The sequence below is a fragment of the Acomys minous genome (genome assembly GCF_964271855.1).
Source record: "Acomys minous genome assembly, chromosome: 15".
NCBI classification, from domain to species: Eukaryota; Metazoa; Chordata; class Mammalia; order Rodentia; family Muridae; genus Acomys; species Acomys minous.
In genome coordinates, this window is record NC_140497.1 from 57,046,622 (window position 1) to 57,068,722 (window position 22,101).

Sequence of the window (22,101 nt, forward strand, 5' to 3'; positions counted from 1 at the left end):
ACACCTGGCCTAACGCACTTTTTTCAAGGACAGTAGAAAAAAGGGGGTATCCTTTTTCTTATTAGACCAGAAAAGTCCTTTATTTGAGCCTCGTCATATAGATATTTTAGTGTTCAGTCATCATGGGTAACAAACAGTGGTTTCACTGTTAGTGGGTGGCCTCTGAAAACAATGGTTTCTCCTTTGCTGTTCTGCATGCAGTACCTTCTCCAGGCAAGTTCCGCTCCCCTGCAGCACCATCTCCATTGGCTCTTCGTCAACCAGTGAAAGCATTTAGTAACCATGGCTCTGGTTCTGGTAGCCAAGAAACTACACAGTTCACACAAACCACCTCCTCGCCTGGGCCTCCCGTGGTGCAGAACACAGTCCCAGCAAACCCTTCCAGCAATATCAACAGCGCCACTCTAACCAGACCTGCAGGGACAACTGCAATGAGGAGTGGCCTGCCCCGGCCGAGCGCCCCTTCTGCAGGGGGCATACCAGTGCCTCGCAGCAAGCTTGCACAGCCTGTTCGCAGGTAAGTGTGCTCAGCACATTTGAGCCTGTGAGCGTGGGTGAACTGCACTCAGTCGTGTCTCTGCATTCATGAGTGTGGAGAGCCATCGTGGGTGCCACTGCGCTAGTGCAGTTAAGTATGGCATTGCCTCCTTTTGAGAAGTATCCATTTGGATATTGTACCACCTTGGTTCAGACTCAACTTGTTCAAATGCCCAACATGATGAAGCAAGCGTCTCAGGAGACTCCCAGGACAAGGTTGCTAAGGACACTTGAGTCAGTTGTGACACTTGTTCATTTTGAGATCAATCATAAAAATAATAAAAGCACAAGGGGAGTTCTGGCTGTGTTCCCTGAGTAGACGTGTGTTTTTTTTTTTAATTGCTACAACTCAGTTACCTGTGGAGCTGTTATAAATGTAGAGATCCACCTCCTACTGCAGAGATTCTGAGCCACGTTTACGGATTTTGGTAGGAGAATGCTATGGTTTTGTGTTGTGCTAAATAACTTCTTACCTTGTCTAATTGTCATGGTAATAAGTACTCCTATTTTTTAGAGGAATATTTTGAAATTTAGTGAAATTGATTTTCCTGAGTACATGCAAGTAAGACTGTCAGTTACAAGTTTGTCTGACTTCAAAACCCTTTCTTTACCCAGCGCCCCATACTGCCTGCTACTCTGGTGGTGGTAACCTACGCCTGCATTGTCACAGTCATCGCCTCACAATAGATTGGTTGTTTGTGTGTTAGGGACTTTCTTTCCTCTTGTTTTAATTCCACAGCCACATTAACAGAAAGGGATTAGGGGCTAACATGTGAGAGATGTGAGGCTGCTGAGCTAGGAGAGCCTGATCTGATAGTTTAGAGCTGTGGCCTTAGTGCTTCCTGATGTAGCCCTCATGTGACTCTGCCACCTGGAAAATAATGAAGACATATGTAACAAATTGTATGGTTATATTTTGTACAGATATAAAAATCATAAAATTCCTTTATTTCAGATCATTGCCAGCTCCTAAGACCTATGGTAGCATGAGAGATGACAGTTGGAAAGATGGCTGCTACTGACCAGCAGAGACGAGGACGCAGAGGCCCACGGCTTCATGGATACCCTTCACCGAGCAGAGGCCCACGGCTTCTTGGATACCCCTTCACCAAGCAGAGGCCCACGGCTTCATGGATACCCCTTCACCGAGCCGAAACCAACTTTTATATGCAGAATCTTCAGATGAGACTCTTGGGAGTTGTAAACTCCAGCCTCTCTGTCTTAACTAGCACAAACTGACAGAGACAGCAAAGCAGCACTTTAGTACCACGTGACATCAGTTATGTTTGGTGATCATGCAATCGCTCCACGGAGTCACTCTTAGTTTTGTTCACTAGAAACACGGTTCATGTTTTGTTTGACAGAGGCCAACATCTGGGCAAATACCTAATGGATGCCAAAGAGAAATGCCCATTTGTAAAGAGAGAACCTTTGTTCATGGGAAGATGGGGAATTCAGGCTATCCAAAACCTCAACCTACTTTACTGTACAAATAGTATCAATAAATATTGTGTTAAGAAGAACTAATATTCTGATTAATTAAATTGTTGTATTAGTCCTTCAGGATACAGTAAATTATAAAGATTGGGAGGAAGGAAGGAAGAACCTCAGCTAAAGAGCTAAAACATGCTACCTATGTGGGAGAAACTTTTGTAAGTTGCTTTTGCAACTTGGGAAAATTATCATTCTTTTAAATCTTATGTTTTAGCGATAGCTCACATATAGCCACGTCCAGATGGTGTCACAGTGCACGCCTTGCATCAACATCCCAGACTCGCGTGTGCTTGTTTTGATTGCCAAAAGGGCTCACTATCAGTTACACAATCCTTCTAAACTGTGTCGTTCCTGGCTCAGGAAAGATGGCCTTTGCTATTGAAGCCAGCTTACTCACATGCTGTTTTCTATCACAGAACTAAACCATTACCAGGTTCCTTTGATGTAAAGAACAGTTATATGTATCTTTGTTCTTGATAAAATAACACCTCAGAACTTACAACCTGGAATCAAACCATACCGCAAGAGGAAGGGAAATCTATGCACCTAACTACAGAACTCTCTGGTGATGACAGTTGTGTTGTTGCTCTTACATGGCATAACGGTCTGTTATGTGGTAGTCAGTCCACTTGAAACTGAATAACTGTGTGAAGTACCTTTTTAAAATACTGTCCCTTTTGACTTAAGATTCTGCCTTACATCAATGTTTGCATTGTTTGCTATCAAACCATCTGACTGTAATTTGCTAAGTACTTGATTTCAAATGGCATATGTGTATATATATTCCCTTGAAATCAGCTGTTTAGGTTTTATTGGATTATTACCAAACTATAATTCCAGCTGACTTCTCAGTTTTGATAATGAGGTCTATTTTTTTTTCAATACTTAATCTGGACTGTTACTGGCAGTTGGGTCACGTAAAGGTGGAGGGATTTGAACTCATTTCCTGTAAGTAGAGGATGTTCTGTGAGTTGGAAGTAGAGATGCAGAGAAAGAGGAAAAGCTTCCTGCTCAGGAAAGCATCAAGTTGATGACAGAGACCCAGTCTGCCATGGCTGACCATGCTGGACCAGCAGGGAGACATGGGAAATGAGCAAGCTAGCACAAGCAGCCCCAGAGCTGGGTACTGTGGTGTAGCATGGGAGACACTGTGTCCTTGCAGCTGAACGGGTGAGAGGGAAAGGAGGGGTCACAGTTGTCCATAATGATAAACTAAGAACTGTTGTTGCTTTTCCAAGGAAGGTAACACGTGTGCGTCGGTGGGGAGTGTCTCGTGTCCATGTAGCAAAGAAGTAGCAGCTGTCTCTGTGGAGTCACATGTGCACACAGCAAACAGGTCTCTGTTCAGTGTAAAAGTTCAAAAAAAATAAATGCTGCAATTTAATAATTTAAAGGAACTTTAATGAACCATCTATTACATTTTTTTTAAGTTAGATAATCAGTTTCAAAAGGAATATTCAGGTTATTTAACGTTGTTTTTAAATGGCTGCATCAGAAAAAAAATAATCTTTTTTTTTTTTAATTAAACTATTTCATCACTTGTTTAAAAATGTATTTTGGATCTGGGTTTGGTGACATTAATTTACTTGCTGCTGTACTACCACAGACTTTTGGCTTTCAGTTTCCTAAAGAGAAAAATTGCCTTTTTACTAGAAAAAGCCTTTGTGTATTGCCAGTTTTTCTGTTTGGGAAAACCCTAAGGATTTACTGTGGTTAGTCGTACAGAAGAAATGTGGATTTGATAAACTAGTGCCTATGATTTTAACTTATGTTTGATATATAGTAGTACGGGGTTATGAATGTTGATTATTTTGTGCCAACAGCCCAGAATTGTCACTTATATGTCAGCAGAAACTATGACCTCTGCTTCCAAAGTTATTTAATTTTCTCAGTGTTTGGATGTTATTTTTTGTAAGTGTGTTAATAAAAGTGTAAAGAATTGGAAAAATATAAATATTCTTAACTCAAGCATTTGCTGGATCATTTTTCTACAAAACTTGTTTGTATAGTATAAAACCTCTGTGAAGAGTTGACTCTTCTTGGTTTTCATACCCTGGGAATCACATTTTGTAAAACTGGGGACCATTCATAATTGTCAGAGACTTTTTTAAATTATCTCAGAACATCACTTTTATAATATATATATAAAAAGTTTTTTTGAAAGTAAAGAAAATTAAATACATATGTGGCCCCAGATGTTTGTATAACTCTAGGATGGTCTAGACTATGTATGTTTAAACTGACTTAATTCGCTGTACAGGTGTCCAGTTTCGACAGTATGATGCATGGTCCTTTTAGATCACATGAAGTTTGATTTGCAAACATTTCTATAGCCGAACTTGTAATATGTGGTTGCCTCCTTAATAAACAGCCTGACCATAATGTTTATTATTAAATCTATATTCATTTTCCAAGTGTTTTATTAATTTCTGGATATGGGAAGATCTCTTCTCTCCCCCAACCCCATTACCTACAGTTGGTCTTAATAAATTTCTCAGTTGTTTTTTTAACACACAGACTCACTCTTACTGTCCTTCCTGATCCTGACTAGGATTCTGGCTTAAGTCTCTCTCCTCGTTTCATATTTGAATCGTTTGGAATGATGGCAGTTTCCCTCACATTTGGTTTGCTCCTAGAGCGTTTTCATCTGCTCTGAGTTGAGACGTAGCTAGAAGTATCAATAAAGCAAACAGGGGTAGTCCCCCCAGAGGTTCCCAGTAGGCAGTCTCCATGCGGTTTAAGTCACATGCTTATTTCAGGTGATGGTGTGGCTCTTTCTCGCATGGAACAACCAAGACGTGTGCTCAGCGATGAGTTCCACTTGTTTGATAGGAGATGCTTGCACCTGCATTACAGTTTGTCTTACTGATGACACAGAAAAGTGACACCCACCTTGGAATTCTTCCCCCAAGACAGCTGAAGACTCTAAGAACCACTTGAAATAATTGTTAGTATACTCAGTTAAGAATGAGAAGTCTAGCCGGGCATGGTGGTGCGCGCCTTTAATCCCAGCACTTGGGAGGCAGAGGCAGGCGGATCTCTGTGAGTTCAAGGCCAGCCTGGTCTACAAAGCGAGTCCAGGACAACAGCCAAGGTTATACAGAGAAACCCTGTCTGGGGGAAAAAAAAAAAAGAATGAGAAGTCTGTCTAAGCCATGTATGTCTCCAATAAGAAAACCCATATGGAGGCTCTTCCGAAACAGTGTGTGTGTGAGTGCCTGTTTGGGAGAAGAATATAGCATATCTGCCCTCCGAGTACTGAGGCGGGAGAACTGTGAGTGCAGGGCCATCTGGACAACAGACAGTGATGCTGACCCCTCCCCCCCCAAAGGCAGAATGAATGCTAGAGAAGACTACATAGTAGGAAGGAGTGCTGCTGCTGTGTTTTGAATAGTGCTAAGTAGAAACCTACATGGGCTAAGTAAGACAGACTTTACTCACGGCTGTATTCGCTACAAGTTACTTAAAACTATGTGAACTGCATCTGAGTTCAAACCAGTCCTCGTCCACTTTAGGTCACCTTAGGAAATATTGATCAACATGTATCAAATTACAGATAAGGGCGCCTAAATTCTGCCTTGAGCACACACATCAACTTCATAATCAACAGTAATGTACATCTCAATGAACTGCTCTAAATAGTCTCACAAGAAAACTATATCTTAATATTATAAATTATATACATGCATCAAAACATACCCTAAGCCCTCAATATTTACAATTGTCAATTATTAACAAAACAAATGAATCATAATAAAAAGGAAATTAGTTTTAGTGTTTACTATTTTAAGATTTAATACATACCTGTATTTAAAAATAAACAGCTGGAGAGAGAGCTCAGAAGATAAGAGCACTGTCTACACTTCCAGAGGTCCTGAGTTCAATTCCCAGGAACCACATGGTGCCTCACAGCCATCCACACTGGAATCAGATGCCCTCTTCTATTGTGTAGATAGAGCACTCATGCATAAAATAAAGTCTTAAAAAACATTTTAAAAATAAACAAACTTAAAAAATAAAACAAGTATGAAGACAAATAATTACCTACATTTCTACAATTCAGAAATCAGTATTGAGGCATTTACCAAACATGTTATAAAACAGGAAGTTGAGGTGGAGAAGTCTTGTAGAGAACATTGTTCTCATTTAAAATTCTGAGTACTTTTACATGTGTACACAGTCTTCCGGGGATAGTCATCATATACATTGCATTTATTGTTGAAACATTGATTAGCTCTTCTTATAAACACTTATTATGGAAATTAGAAGAATACAGCAAATCAGAAAGGAAAATCAATTACATTAGTATTCAATTCCAGCTTGGAGACTTAAGGATGTGTGTTTTCTGTCTGGAACTGGATCTGTCATGCTCGACAGTTAACTTTCTGCTCTGGATCACTGATGGCTGCTGTGAGTTGCACAGACTCTGCTGGTGGGATGTACGTGCTTCCAGAAAGACTGTACAAATAGCTATATTTCCTAGCCTCTTACTGAGTCTTGATCTAATGCCAGCTCGCTTCAAGCCATGGCTTGGCAGTATTGAGTATAGCTGTAGTTCTATACATACGTGTGTGTGTGTGTGTGTGTGTGTGTGTGTGTGTGTGTGTGTGTGTGCGCGCACGCCACTCTGGTGCCTTCACCCTCCACCGTTTTGTTTTTTGAGACAGGGTTTCTCTGTGTTAGCTTTGGCTATCCTGTACTCAGTTTGCAGACCAGACTGGCCTCCAGCTCACAGCAATCTACCTGCCTCTGCCACCCCACTTTACTTTTTGAGATGAGGTCTCTCACTAAATGTGGACCTTGCTGATTGAACTGTACTAAGTGGCTGGCAAACCCCAAGGATCTTCCCATGTCTGCCTCCCCAGTGCTAGGCTTAACAAACTCACCCTGCAGCTTCTATCTGGGATTAAACTCAGGTCGGCATGCTTATGCCCCCAAGTACTTTGCCAACTATGAGCCATCGCCCCCAGTCTGTAAGCTGAAAACACTTTTAAACAACAGAGATAGATCATCAAAGAAGTAAAATGGTCTTTGTTAAGAGTTCAACTTTAGAATACCTTGGAGAGCTGCTGGAACATGGAATTCTCTGTCCCACATCCCAGAGTCAACATCCCCCAAATTCTAAGGTGCCTTACTAGTGGGTTAATTGGGTAGGGCCAGAGAATTTGAGTTAAGTTGAAACAGCAGAGCTCTGGTGAGAACCATAAAAGTAGAGGAGGGGAAGACCTTTTCCTCTGGAAGGCGCTCTGTCTACATATGTGAACCAGTTCATGAACAAAACAAAATAGGCCTGCTGCACAAATGCTCAAGCACATAAGATAAAAAGCAACTTCCCTGTCAGTATCTCATTTTGGAGGAAGCACTTAGCGTGGGTGCCAAAACACTGGCAAAATCAGAGCTCTAGGTCCATCGTTCATGGGGCCACTGCCACTCTCCTTGGCATCCTTATAAACTTAGGACATTGGGCTAGTTTGCAACCAAAAAGGCCTCATTTTTCAAATGGTTCCCTTTTTTTTTAAGATTTATTTATTTTATTTATTGCATATGAGTGCTTTATCTGCAGAAGAGGGTGTTAGATCACATTATAGATGGTTGTGAGCCACCATGTGGTTGCTGGGATTGAACTCAGGACCTCTGGAAAAAGCAGGCAGCGCTCTTAACGACTGAGCCATCTCTCCAGCCCTCAAATGGTACTTAAATGAATGCATAAACTATGTTTAGAAAAGAGAAGGAAGCCAGCGTCCCTTTAGAACTCTCACTAAGCTTGAGCACCTTGCAGAAGAGAGGCCCAGGACCCACCAAGTCCTAACAGTGATCACTTCCATCCCCCAAGTTACAGATGTCTTCTCTTGTAATAGAGTTTTGAACTTCAAGTACAATTTTCTCCTTGACTAAAGGCTAAAATGGTTTCCTCAGATTCAGCCACTTAACAAAAATGAGGTTCACCCATGTTACCAATGTCACCTTGGTTTTGTTCATTCTCTCGGCTTTTACACGCCGTTGTGTAGATACATCAATTTGCCCTTTCCAATAAAGGTGGTTGTTTCCAGTTGAGGCCTTTTAAAAATAATGGTACTTTGGGTTCCTACCAGAGACAGAGTGGAGACCACCGAAACGCTACTGAACGAAAGTTGCTGGACAAAAGGCAACTGAGAACACATTGGAAATAAAAGCATATTAGAGAAGGGAGTCAGCCTCAGAAGAGCTTTCAGAATTCCCCATTTTTGCCCTTTTCTCATCATCACTAAGCCCAAGAAAGGAACCTATACCTCCCCCAGCCATGTCTCTCGTGCAATGAGGCTGGTGTGCTCACGTCTTCTCTTAAGGCATGTGTGGGACAGTCTCCACAAGAGCCTTCTTGGCAGGTAGTATCAGCTGCAATGGATGAAAACCCCACTTTCGGGAACCACAGGGAAGGGAAAAGGGACCAGTTCTCTCCCTCCCCCTCCCCTCCCCTCCCCCTCCCCCTCCCCCTCCCCTCTCCTCCCCCTCCCCCTCCCCTCTCCTCCTTCTCTCCCTCCCCCTCCCCCTCCCCCTCCCCTCCCCCTCCCCTCTCCTCCTTCTCCCCCTCTCCCTCCCCTCCCCCTCTCAGAATTATGCACCAGCAGTGATGGGGCTTCAATTCCAAGGGAAATATGATATTTCTGTCTAGAGAAAAAAAGAGAACACCTTTGTGGGGCAAGAAGGAAGAAACATAAGGACAAATCCCTTTTGTTTATATTTTGTTGTTGTTTGGTTTTTGCTTGTTTTGAGACAGTGTCTTATTGTGTAACCCTGGCTGGCCTAGAACTCTGTGTAGACCAGATAGGTTTCAAAGTCAGAGAGATCTGTGGGAAGGAGTGAAAGCTTTGTCACAGGTGAAAGCAGTCTTGGCGGGCTTTGCCCTTGGGCATACCACGGATACTCTCTGAGATTAATTTTGAGATCGACTGGGTGGAGCCATCCTGGGCCTGGAATTCAGGAAGCAAACCTGGGGACTCCACCTGGACGATTGTGTTTCTAATCGACCCTCGATGGGAGGAGGAGATCTGCCCTTGCACGTGAGAGACAGGCAGAGAGGTCAAGAGGGGCAGCAGGTGTGGACCGAGCTCAAGCGCACGTGGATCGGGGAAAAGGATCAGCACACAGGCCAGAGACACCTAGGAACCCATCCTGTGGAACGGATACCGAAAGGTTCACTCTTTTTTCCTTTTAACCTTTTTCCCCTCTTGTGTAAACTAGTTGGGTTGTATAATAAAGTTTAATTGTTGAGAAACAGAGCCACTTGCTTCTTCCTCCCAGGTGCCAGGATTAAAGACCAGCCTAAATGTGACATACACCAGGCCTGAGGCAGCCCAGCAGACTTTGAAAACTGAGGTGCAGTTTGAACCACTGGCCAAGGTGGCCTAAACATGTGAGGCAAACGACTGAATAGCCACGTGAGAGACGGATTGCTGTACGGAGAGTCCTGCTGTGCAGAGCTGCACAGAACTTTAGGTCTGAATCTGTCTGGGTTGATTTTAAAAATGCCCAGCATTTAATGTAAAATTGCTTGACATACAATGACCTGAGAATGTACAATGATCTCAAAAACAAAAACAACAAAACAAAAACCACACACATACAAATGGTCCAGTTGCTAGAATTAACAGTCTTGAAAGCAGTTACTGTAACATCAAGTGGAATCATCACCAAAGGGAACATACTGGAACATAAAATACTGAAATAATTTAATATAATGAGTGTTCTCTGCATAGGCAATGAAAGCATAAATCAACTATTGAAAAGTACCTGGAAAGAAGAAATATATGGAAAAAATTTAAATGCTAGTTATACATAACCTAGGGATCAAAGACAAAGTCAATAGCAAAACTGGAAAATACTTTAGGTTGCATAAAATGAAAGTATAAAAAGCAAAATTTGAGGGAAATTAAAGTGACTAAGAAAATGTATATTAGGAAAAAACATGCATGTGAGGCAGTGTTGTGGCCTTCTAAAGATATCCACACCCCAAAACTGGTAGCCTGTGACTATTAGGGTACATGGCAGAGGGGATTAGGTTTACAGTGGGTTCTGGTTGCTCTTCAGCGGACTGCACCCAGGCTTGCCAGAGCAACCACAGAGAAGCCTCCACCTCTGTGCTCCTTTGTGGTTTCAGAAATTGAGTGAGACTGTGGTGCCCAGGATGGGGGGAGGGGAACATAATCTCAATTTGCATTTTGTCTGGGTCTCTGCCCCCAGGGATAGGGAGTCACTCTAGTTTGTAGCTTTTTGCCTCCAGGAGTAAATTACTATTTCTCTGAAACGGAGCCCATTTCCCCTTGCATATGTGTGAGTGTGGGGGTGGGGTGGGGGGTGGGAACCCATGCCAAATTCTGCCATGTCAGAAATCCTGTGCTTAGGCTGTATGCTGTGACCTTCGAGTTGCTGACCTTTACCTCACCACGAGGTCTTGTGTTCTAGGCTATCCTTGGACTATTTACCTTTGAAAGAAGAAGGGAAGCCCCAACTTGGAACCACCCAGAGGATCAAGGAAGTTCTTACAGGGAACTACTCAGAGAACTAGGAAGTTCTACAGAGAGTGATTTAGGCTATTGCATTCTTGCCTGGGGACTAGGGTGAGTGAGATTAAAATAAACCCTATTGACCTTGCTCTATATATGTTCCTGCTGGTCGGCAATAAAGTGAATCTTTTTTTTTTAAATATTTATTTATCATTATATATACAATGTCTGCCTGCATGTACACCTGCAGGCCAGAAGAGGGCATCAGATCACACTATAGATGGTTGTGAGCCACCATGTGGTTGCTGGGAATTGAACTCAGGACCTCTGGAAGAGCAGGCAGCGCTCTTACCCACTGAGCCATCTCTCCAGCCCCAATGGCGCACAGCTTTAATCCCAGCACTCGGGAGGCAGAGGCAGGCGGATCGCTGTGAGTTCGAGGCCAGCCTGGTCTACAAAGCGAGTCCAGGTCAGCCAAGGCTACACAGAGAAACCCTGTCTCAAAAAATAAAAATAAAAATAAAAATAAAAATAAAAAATAAAAAAAAAAATAAAGTGAATCTTGATCAGAAATGTCCTGACTTGATTTGTTATTTCTTGCGTCTCTGTACCTACTTTCAATCCCCACTCCCTCTTTCAGGTGAACCCTGATTCGATTTTTCCCGTGGGCTGGGACCCGACAGGGAAGGGGGGTCTCTATACCTGTTATTCCACAGGAAGTAGAGGGGACAGGACACCCACTCTGATCCCAGCCAGCCAACACTCACAGAGACCCAACCCTTGTTCTAGAAGATGCACATAGACAACTTTACAGCAATAGAAATGTGGAGGGAGGGGGAGATGCCAGGTAGGACTCCCTAAAACCAAGTAAAACCCAAACCTTAGAGTCACAGTCTCCCCAGCTCTGGGCCCCTCTCTATCCCAGGAGCCTGTGAGCTTGCCAGTGAACTCTGCTATTTCCTGCCTCTAGGTCCTTAACCAAGGGAGAGAACCCGCCTGCTGGCTGCTTTCACTTAGTTCTGGTCATGATGCTCAGCTGCAACAAGTGCATTTATCCTACAGTTGGTGTGTTTCAGAAGCTTAAGGAGTTTGTCTAATACCAATGCCTCCATTAGGTTGGAAAAAAATGGCAGAGACAGGAGAAATTGATCTTTATATAACCCTACGTGTGCTTATTATGTAAATATTGCCTCTAAAAGGAGTAGGAGGAAAAGAAATATGTGACAAACCCATTTTGCCTTTTTGTTTTGTTTGTTTTTTCGAGACAGGGTTTCTCTGTGTAGCCTTGGCTGTCCTGAACTCACTTTGTAGACCAGGCTGGCCTCAAACTCACAGCGATCCACCTGCCTCTGCCTCCCGAGTGCTGGGATTAAAGGCCTGTGCCACCACGCCCGGCTCATTTTGCCTTTTTATTTTATTTTTATTATTATTATTTTTTGGACAGGCTAGGGTCTCTGTAGGCCTGGCTGTCCTGGAACTCGCTATGTAGACCAGGACTCACTGTAATCCCCTTGCCTCTACCTCCCAAATGCTGGGATTAAAAGGTGTGTGTCCCCATGCCCCCTTTTGAATTTTCAGATGAAATACCCAATTGTCCTTTTTTTCATCCGTGAGCTGTTTACGATGCCAGTATCTACACTGGACACTAGGGGGCAATCTTGATTGCTCTTGGAATGTTCAATTTGCTGTCTCTTTGGCTTGCTCTGAATTCAGTTTTGATTTTCTATACAAAAGAACCAGTGTGGTATTTTCATCGTAATCAAAATAAAGTGAGGGTACACAATGATCAAACATGGTACATTGCTCAGAGTCTTGGAACAGGAGGAACAAGTTCAATATTATAAAAACTAAGAGAGTGTAAATGAAATTTAGCTAATAAAACTAGCCAACTTTAGCCAGGCAGTGGTGGCGCACACCTTTAATTCCAGCACTTGAGAGGCAGAGGCAGCTGGATCTCTGTGAGTTTGAAGCCAGTCTGGCCTGCAGACTGAGTTTCAGGACAGCCAGGGCCACACAGACAATCCTGTCTCAAAACCAACAACAACAAAAAGACCAGCATTGGGGGTAAAGAGCTGAGTCAGCAGTTAAGAGCAATGGCTACTATCCCTTAGGACTCAGGTCAGGTTCAATGCCAGCACCTACATGGGAGCTCTTAACTGTCAAGAACCCCGGTCTACAAGGTCTGAGCTGCTCTGGCCTCTGCTGGCACACATGTGGTGCCTCGGCACACATTTGCCTGCCTGTGCCCCCCAAGTGTTGGAATTAAAGGTGTGTATCACCAAGCCCAGCAGAGAACAAAAAAATCTTTTATGCTAGCGGAACCTAATTTGCATTTAATTTCTTGTTGGAGCCATGAACAACACTTTAAGACAAATACATACTCAGGGCAAGCTGACTTGTAGAAGGACGTCTACTGCATGGTCCATAAAGGAGTGTGCAATTGAATAGTGGCCATGTATTTAAACATTCCAAGGCCAGGCGTGGTGGCGCACGCCTTTAATCCCAGCACTCGGGAGGCAGAGGCAGGCAGATCGCTGTGAGTTCGAGGCCAGCCTGGTCTACAAAGTGAGTCCAGGATGGCCAAGGCTAACACAGAGAAACCCTGTCTCGAAAACCAAAAAACAAAACAAAACAAAACAAAAACATTCCACACAGCCACATGTGTATGTGGGCTCCTGCAGATCAAACTATGGGCTGTGCATCCTAGGCAAGTGTTACTGTTATTCCTGAGCTACAGCCCCAGCCCTAAAGAAAAACAATTCACTATTTGGATCTCATCCACAGATGAGGCAGGGAGAAGATGCCAGGGCAGAGTCGGGGGTGAAGATGTCTAGTAAACCGCCCAAGAGGTCCTTTTCAGTTTTGTTACCTCACATGTGTGGGCCATCTTGAGGCCCGTCTTAGCCTGGTGATCCAATTGGATAAAACAAAACTGAATTTAAAAGGCACTGAAAAGTGGCACACCTCTCTCAGGCTCAGAGCCCCACTCCTACAGTGTTTCTTATCACTTCTGCGCCAGGACCTAAGCCCCACTGCTCCTAGTTCCTCTTTTAATATGGCTCGGCTCCCTGTATAAAGCCAGGGATTCCTCTTCCTGAGGAACTTGAGGGACCAGGGCCTGTGGTAGCCACTAGAACGACTGACGGGATCCCAGCTCTCTTGCCTCCACGAAGAAGTTAGCATTCAATATCCCCAGCCAATGTGCAAACGAGAACAAAAGAAATTCTGCGAAAAAGCACTTAAAAGTTGCTTATCTGGGGACTGGAGAGATGGCTCAGCGGTTAAGAGCACTGACTGCTCTTCCAGAGGTCCTGCCTGAGTTCAATTTCCAGCAACCACATGGTGGCTCACAACCATCTAGGATGTGATCTGATGCCCTCTTCTGGCCGCAGGTGCACATGCAGGCAGAGCATTGCATACATAATAATAAATAAATCTTAAAAAAAGAAAAGAAAAAAAAAAGAGTTGCTTATATGATGCCTCAGTTTCCTCTCTCTCCCCACTGGCACAGTCATCACAGGTGATGGATCCTCTCCTGTGCTTGAATGAGGGCAGGGTGGAGCCTCTTGCCAGCTTAGGACCTGTAGTTTTAGGGTGGAGCCTCCTGCCAGCCTAGGACCTGTAGTTCTAAAGCACTGAGATTCGGGGCCCCTTACTGCAGCATAGGCCAGCTCATCCTGACTATTGTACCATCTTCCCAACTCCATTCAAGCAAAAGGAGCTGTCATCACCCCCCATTTCACTTGTGGAGAAACTGAGGCAGTAAGAGGTTAAGGATCTTGCACAGGATCATGTAGGTACTAAGACCTGCGGCCGGCATGCGGGAGGTTACTGGACAGCGTCCCGATATCGGGGCTCTCTTCCCGCACGTGGCTCCCGGGGACTGAACTCGGGTTATCAGGCTTGGCTGCCAGTACCTTCCCCGGCTGCATAGTCTTCTCCACGCTCCTCCTGTTAATTAGCTTTCTTCTTGTTTACAGAAAATTCCAAGGAGCTGATAGGAAGAGGGGTAGTTTTTGGTTTGTTTGTTTGTTTGTTTGTTTTAACAAAGTGTTCTTTGAGAGTTTAAAATCATTTCTTCTCCCTTTGCCGTTTGGTGGCTGTTAAGGGTCCACTCCCATGGGCTATACTGTCAAGCAGTGTTCCAGATGTTTCTGTGTTAGGGGTACAAATAATGTGGGACTTTCAGTAAAGTAGATTGTCCTCTCCGGTGTCCTTGTGTCTTCAGTTCAAGACCAGAGCAGAACCAGACTGTACTCCCTGAGGAAAAGGAAACACCGTAACCGCCAATAACAGTGACTTGAACACAGGTTCAGCCCTTCTCTGTTTAGTCCTGCTAACCCATGAGGCAGACTACGGTCTTGCCAATGTCATGAACCAATTCCTTCAAGCCTTTCTCATCTCTTCTTGTTTCTGTGGAGAACCTGATACATACATGATCTGTAACTAAACCTAACTGATACACACGATTGGTAACTTGGAGAGGCGTACTCGCCCTAGAACGCAATGGATCCTGGGAATGTTGGAGCCATCCCTCAGTGGTCCTCCAAGTGCTCAGGGCTGAGATGAAAGTCTTACCATTACTGTTGCTTTGAATGTGATGCCCCTCCCCCCCAAAAAAACCGATGCTTTGTCCCAAGTGCTTTGGCATCTCATATGGAGGTATTAAGTGTCTTGGGGGACCTTTCATGGGCCTTTTAAACTTGTACTGTTCCATTTGGCAAATGTTCTTCCAGAAGGTTACAGGTGTGGCATCTAGGGCCCTCTGTGCCTGGCTTGTGACTCTTCGGTGGTACCTTGGGGAAGCAACCAACAACTAACTAGTGAGCAAAAACATACACGTAACAAGATGCTTTGGGATCAAGACACCCAGCTGAATTTTAAGACCTGCCAAGTCCTAGGCCAAGTTCTAACTAAGAGCCTGGGCCATGAAGCAAATCAGGGACATAACTTTAAGGAGTTTGTTTATGTTTGGTACTTGAAGATCTGTTCATGGTATAATCTCTCTGTACATGGATAAGAAATGGGCTGTAAGGCAGAGTCATTTGACCAAAGGCAGCCTGTTTTCCAAACAAAGGACAATCACAAGGAAGCTGCTTTCTGGCCTGCAGCTCTCTTTAGTTCCCAGAAACACCGGGAATCTTCTCAAAGATGACTCCACAAAACGCGAATTATTGGAAGCCACTACTAAAAGTTGCCCTTTCAGATACACAGTCTGAATCAGCCAGAGAGAAAGCTCACATGGGTAGATAACAGAAGAGAGGGAGGAAAAGCGATTAGCCAATGAGAAGAGTTGCCAGAAGTGTAATACAAGTGAGCATTCCTGGCCCGGCAAATCCTGACTCTTGTCATAAGACCCATAGGTCTTCTGGTTCGAAATCACCACTGCGAGATGCCTCCCGAGATGCTTGTGGGCCTGAGCTCTGCTCTTCTAAGCAGCCCCACCTGCTTCTCCACCACATATTCCTCCCTCCAAGAAGCCTCTAGATGCTGTCAGGAACCCGCAGCCCCTATTTCCACCTGATGCTTCCAAACTTGGTCCAGCTGCTGCCATTTAGGACCCCTTGAGTCCATCGTGGGCGCCATCATCTGCTGCGAATAGACTCTCCATCCAGGTCCCACCTCTGCACCCTACTCCCTTTCATCTTTCTCTGCAAACGCCACACCCCTCAGGATGAAGCTCTCAGGAAAGCAGACCTGGTCCAGTGGCGTCTTCCAGCCAGAACAGCCTCGCATCTGAGCTCACAATTGGATTTGTGTATGGTGATGGCAGAGGCTAGGGCACCTGGGAGCCAGTCTGAGAAAATGTCTTGACTACTGGCCGAGACGATGATGAAATCCAGACCTAACATGAGGGGCTGAGATCCTCCACTCCGGGGCTAGCAGACTGGAGCGTTGCAAATAGAAAAGATTTGAATGCCGTAACATTTCATGTAAACACATTGGTTTTCATTAATGTGGAACGAGGTGGCTTTCAAGATCAGCCTTTTCTGTAAAATGAAATCTACCCCAAAATCAAATGAAAATCAATGAAGAACTGAAAAGGTGGTGGGGCATGGTGTGCCAGTTTTGGGATGGGGGTGAGGAGCCTGAACCAATCAAGAAAAAGGGTGAGAGTAGCAAATCCAGCTTGTGCCAAGGAGGTTGGGTGGTGCTGAACACTCGTCCTGAGCTTTCCCGTCTTATGAAGCAAAAAAGACAGAAGCAAGGCCCACAGTCTACCTACAAAGAACAAACTTGGGGGTGACATGCCCTAGGTCAGGGGAGCCCCAGTCTACTACAAATGAAAGAATTATCTTCTTTCACAGATGAGGGGAGATGAAGAGATAACAGAGTAACAAGCGATCCTGCCATTCCCAGACACCAAGGAAGACAATAGCTTTCTTATTTATTGGGACTTTCACATCTGAATACAAGAAAGTGCATGTGTTAAGGCCCTGGGTTCAATACCCAGCACACACATATATACATACACATACATACAAACTCACACATATATACAAGCACACACATATGCACATACATGCACACAATGCATACACATACAATACACATGTACACACAACGTATGCACACACATGTACACAACAATACCACCAAAAGGGTAAAAAAAAAAAACCCACCACTACCACCACCATCACCAAGAACAAGAAGCCCAAACAGAAGTGAGGAAGAGGCTCACGGCAGCATCTCTGAGAAGGGGGACCGGGTGGTCTCAGCAGCCCCTGAGACTGTCCCAGTTCAGCCACTAGAATCTTTGGTAAGAAGTGGCCTGCCACTTAGAGGTGAGATGGGGTTCAGGTGACCTTCCTGGTGCTGTCTTTTTCACATCCCTGGAGTCTGATGACTGAGCAGGGGAGTGGGGCTGGGCGTTGGGGAGCTAGATTCAGGATTCAGGAATTCTTCCTTTAAAAGAACAGTTCGGCCAGGCGGTGGTGGCGCACACCTTTAATCCCAGCACTCCTGAGGCAGAGGCAGGTGGATCTCTGTAAGTTCTGAGGCCAGCCTGCTCTACAAAGTGAGTCCAGGACAGCCAAGGATATACAGAGAAACCCTGTCTCAAGAAGGAGGAGGAGGAGGAGGAGGAGGAGGAGGAAGAGGAGGAGAAGGAGAAGAAGAATTCAATCTGCTCTGGAACACACTTGATGAGCTTCCTGTGGGTGACAAATGCACTTCTGTTCTTTTTTTTTTTTTTTTTGGTTTTTCCAGACAGAGTCTTTCTGTGTAGCCTTGGCTGTCTTGGACTCACTTTGTAGACCAGGCTGGCCTCGAACTCACAGCGATCCGCCTGCCTCTGCCTCCCAAGTGCTGGGATTAAAGGCGTGCGCCACCACGCCCGGCCCTGCATTTCCGTTCTTACATCATTGACTCTGGGGTGGTGGGTGGGGGAGTGGGGCATCCTTGCAGGACCCAGCCTGGCTGGTTAGTACTTGCCTTGTAGCTATACTCCAAAATAGCTGGCTTGTTTGTGACTGACATAAGTCTCCTTTCAACTCAAACTCTGACCAAAACTATAGCAACTTAAGTTATTACGTACCTAACAACCTATGACCCTGCCTATTGAAACTGGCTTGTCTGAAAGAAACCGTCAGGCATTTACTAAACGGCAAAATGTTTCATGATTTTGTAACTCTCAAGACTTCACTGAAGGCGCCAATGAGATGCTTTACTTAGTTTCCAATTCAAAAGACTTCAAAACAATGCCATTATTTCTGATGCTTGCTGCCAATTAGCATATCACCCACCATTCAGTTTAGCTAAATTGATACATTAACCCATTTACAGTGCCAATATAGAGAGATGTGTCTTCTTGGCAAATTTCCAACCTGAATCATAACAAGGGTTAAAAAATTATCCACGGGTCAGTATCATCGTAATTCCCTTAAGATGACAGTCAGAAAACCCTTCCTAATGGCAGAAGCTCTGAGAACCCGCCCATCTAATGGCACTTTTGCTGCCAAGGCCCTCACAGGCTTTGCCACTGCTAAAGAGAGCCACGAGGCTAGAACCTGTGGGTCAAAGTCACAAACCTGACCACCTGGCCCCGCTTGAATTACCAAGTTCTAAGTGGCCACTCAGACCAGCAGGGGACGTCTCAGCAGTCGAGGGTCCCAGATTTGTCGCTAGACAGTCCCTCCCCTCACAGAGCTATTTTTGTTTGAATGGTGGAAATTTCCAGGACTGAGCTTGAGATGTCCCCTCCCCTCTGCTGAGGATGCTTAAGTCTAAGCCCTGGCTTGCTATCACGGTGGGAAAGGGTTGGCAGGGCATTTCTCTGGCGACACATTTCCTGTTGAAAGATCTTGTTAGCATTTACTACTCCCAGCCACAGAGCACAGCCTTTCTATTCATGCTTTTAAGAAATTGTAGAGAAAAAAAAAATGGCTGCTTGTCTACCTGATATCATACAGGTAAAGTCCCTAACTACCCAGAAACCACTGGGAGCAAACAAATGCTGTGAGAGGGTGGGATGAAGAAAGCACTAGAGATACAGACCTGGCTATTGTTAGATGTCACAGGGGTCAGGTCACTGCATGCCTATCAGTTCTTTATAAGCTGTTAATTGCCAGATATCCATTGCATTAATCAGTATCCATCCCAACATGGGTGTTTGTTACTCATGTCTAGGTTAAATGGCTATATATTTCAATGAGTTTCAGCTTACAGGATTGAGTTGGCCACTGCAGGGCAGTGTGGAAGAGCTAAAGGGCGGGGCATACTAATTGTCATAGAAACACAGGAGCAAGGGGAATGAGGTGCTATGTATTTCCTGCTTCTGAGGTCACATGACCTGCCTCCAGGTCTCAGATTGGGATGAGCTGTTTCCTTATTTGATCCAAACAACAGAACATGAAGGGTAAAAGAGGGACTTGTATAAAATGGCCAAGACATGTCAAGAGCTTGTAGCAAACTTGCCAAGTAGCTTAGAACGTGATGGGGTGATGGGGAGGAGAATTGCAGCAGAGGTCTCCTGAGGACAGCTGTCCACGGCTTTGCCCCTTGAGTCATTTGCTCTTATAAATGAAGGCTCCCACTCTGTCCGAGGCACTGTTGTCATCCTGGATTCTATCCTCAAGCTGTACTTAGCAATGTGGCAGGCCAATTGGGGCCACTTACAGCATAAATGTCATTAGATGTGTCCTGATTAGTGGCTGCTATGCTTTGTAAATCTTGCTGGATGTTTACCCTAGGAAAACCAGGCGGTGGTGCTCCCAGGCCAGCCTTGGATCTATGCCTTCCTTGGAAGCTTTGCATTTATTTCTGCTGCTATCTAGCGGTTAAGAAGGGAAGCTTGTGGGAGCTGGAAAGATGGCTCAGTGGTTAGGCTCTTCCAGAGGACCTAGGTTCAATTCCCAGCACTGATACTGCAGCTCACAACCCTCTGCAATTCCAGTCCTCCTGGGGATCCAACATCGTCCTTTGGACCCTGCGCATGGTGCAGCATGTGGTGCGCACACATACATGCAGGTAGAACATCCATATACATAAAATAAAAATAGAGGTTAAAAAAATGTAAGCGATATTTGAGAGTTTGGAGCCCATCCAGTTATGGCTTGTCTTAGAGCATCTATTGCTGTGATAAAACAGCAGGACACACAGCGGTTTGGGGAGGAAAGGGTTTATTTTGCTTTTATTTCCAGGTAACAGTCCATCACTTAGGGAAGTCAGGGCAGGAACTCAAGCACAGCAGGAACCTGGAGGCAGGAACTGATGCTGAGGCCATGAAAGAATGCTGTTTACTTGCTTGCTCTTCAAGGCTTGCTCAGCCAGCCTACTTTCCCAGTCCAGGCCCATCTTTCCCAGGGATGGCACCAGCCCTAGATACTGTCCACAGGCCAATCTGGTGGGGACACTTTCTCAAATGGAGTTTGTTCTCTTCCCAAATAACTGGCTTGTGTCAAGTTGACACAGAACTAGCCAGCACACATACATAGTAAACACAAATCCATATATTAGGATTGGTCTGTAGACACAAACTCACCAGAATAGCACCCTTGCCTTTCCTCTTCTGTGTCCCCCCCTGACTCCCCAAGGCCACGCCAAGCCACCCTCTCCATGATGCCCGGCATTGCAGGATAAGAAGAGAGTGGCTAGCTCAGGTCGGTCATTGCTGCTCTTGTGTTCTGGTCTCTCTGGCTATAAACTATAACTTGGAAGAATAATCCAAGTTTCCAACTATCTTTTTTTTTTTTAAGATTTATTTCTTTATTATTATGTATGCAGTGTTCTGCTTGCATGTGCTCCTGCAAGCCAGAAGAGGGCGCCATATCACATTACAGATGGTTATGAGCCACCATGTGGTTGCTCGGATTTGAACTCAAGATCTTCGGACGAGCAGGTGGCGCTCTTAACCACTGAGCCATCTCTCCAGCCCTTTCAACTATCTTTTAATGTCTTTTAAATTACTTATTTTTATTTATGTGTATGAATGCCTGTCTGTACCTATGTATGTGAGCCACATGCATGCCTAATTTTCTTTTCAAAATATTTTATCTAGAGGGTTTTTCTTTTTTTTTCTTTTCTCTCTCTGGTTTTTTTTTTTTTTTTCACTGTCTTTAGCAGGGAGGTTAGCTCTCTGATATTCCTCCTGAGGGGGGAAAATAATTATTTACATGTAATTTACATACTGAAAAGTACATAAGTCTTCCAGGTTTACATATTTTTTTCCTCTCAGCTTTGTGAGAATGGTTAAGATGTCTAGTCTTATGGTGGTGGTGGGCAACTCCTTTAATCCCAGTATTTGGGTGGCAAGAGCAGTTGGACCTCTGAGTTCAAGTCCAACCTGGTGTACAAATTGAGATCCAAGACAACCAGGGCTACATAGAGAATCCCTGTCTCAAAACAAAACAAAGATCTCTGGCCTTAAGCCAAGGCATGGTGGTAATCTCAGCTATTCAGGAGACTGAGGCAGAGGACCATAGTTTTATGTCCTGCCTGGGCTAAAGAGCAAGTTCAGGGTCATCCTGGTCAACTTAGCGAGACCTTGTCTCAAGATATTTTGTTTTTTCTTTCCTGAAATGTGTGGAAATATAGGCAGTGGTGGAATGCTTACTCGTCTCGCACAGAGCCTTAGCTCCAGTCCACAGCCTCTCTCACACACTTACCTTCTGGTTAAGTGCGGGTCTCACATCGCTGTAGCCCTAGCCCCTGTCTTCTGCATAGTCCCCCCCATTCCAACCCTGGGCTCTGAGACCCCAGGACCTGCCAATAGCACATCTCACCGGCTCATTCTCAAAGGGTATTTATTACATTTGACTCAGATGCCCTGTCACTAGAGGAATATTCAGACTATCTTGTCTATAGCATTGCCAGGACCGGTTCATCTTGTTAAATCTGATGCATCTTTAGAGATGCAATTCAAAAGTCACCTTTTATGTAAAAGCCTTCGAGTTTCCTCCCTATGGGAGGAGTTAGACTTGCTACTGTTAACAAAAGCAAATCTCCCCTGGCCCGAGGGCTGTATTTCAACCTTATCTGTCCCCAGCACCAGTTAGAAGCCGCCCCACGCAGGCACTTATAGCGTGGTGCCCATCAGGTGAGGGTACTTAATACTCACTTATCTAATTCATTCACAAGTAAAGCCATT

The 22,101-nt window shown here is 44.7% G+C and overlaps 1 protein-coding gene across 3 annotated transcripts in view; it reads left to right on the forward strand.

Moving 5' to 3' along the window:
* SLAIN2 (SLAIN motif family member 2) overlaps positions 1-4,431 on the forward strand; it is a 54,497-nt gene extending 50,066 nt beyond the window's left edge. For all 3 annotated transcript variants that reach the window (XM_084758415.1, XM_084758416.1, XM_084758417.1), the window contains 2 exons: positions 202-517; positions 1,493-4,431. In XM_084758415.1, the coding sequence (XP_084614541.1) occupies positions 202-517; positions 1,493-1,559 (383 nt within the window). In that variant the 3' untranslated portion in view covers positions 1,560-4,431. The remainder of the gene's footprint in view (positions 1-201; positions 518-1,492) is intronic.
* Positions 4,432-22,101: the final 17,670 nt, after the last annotated feature.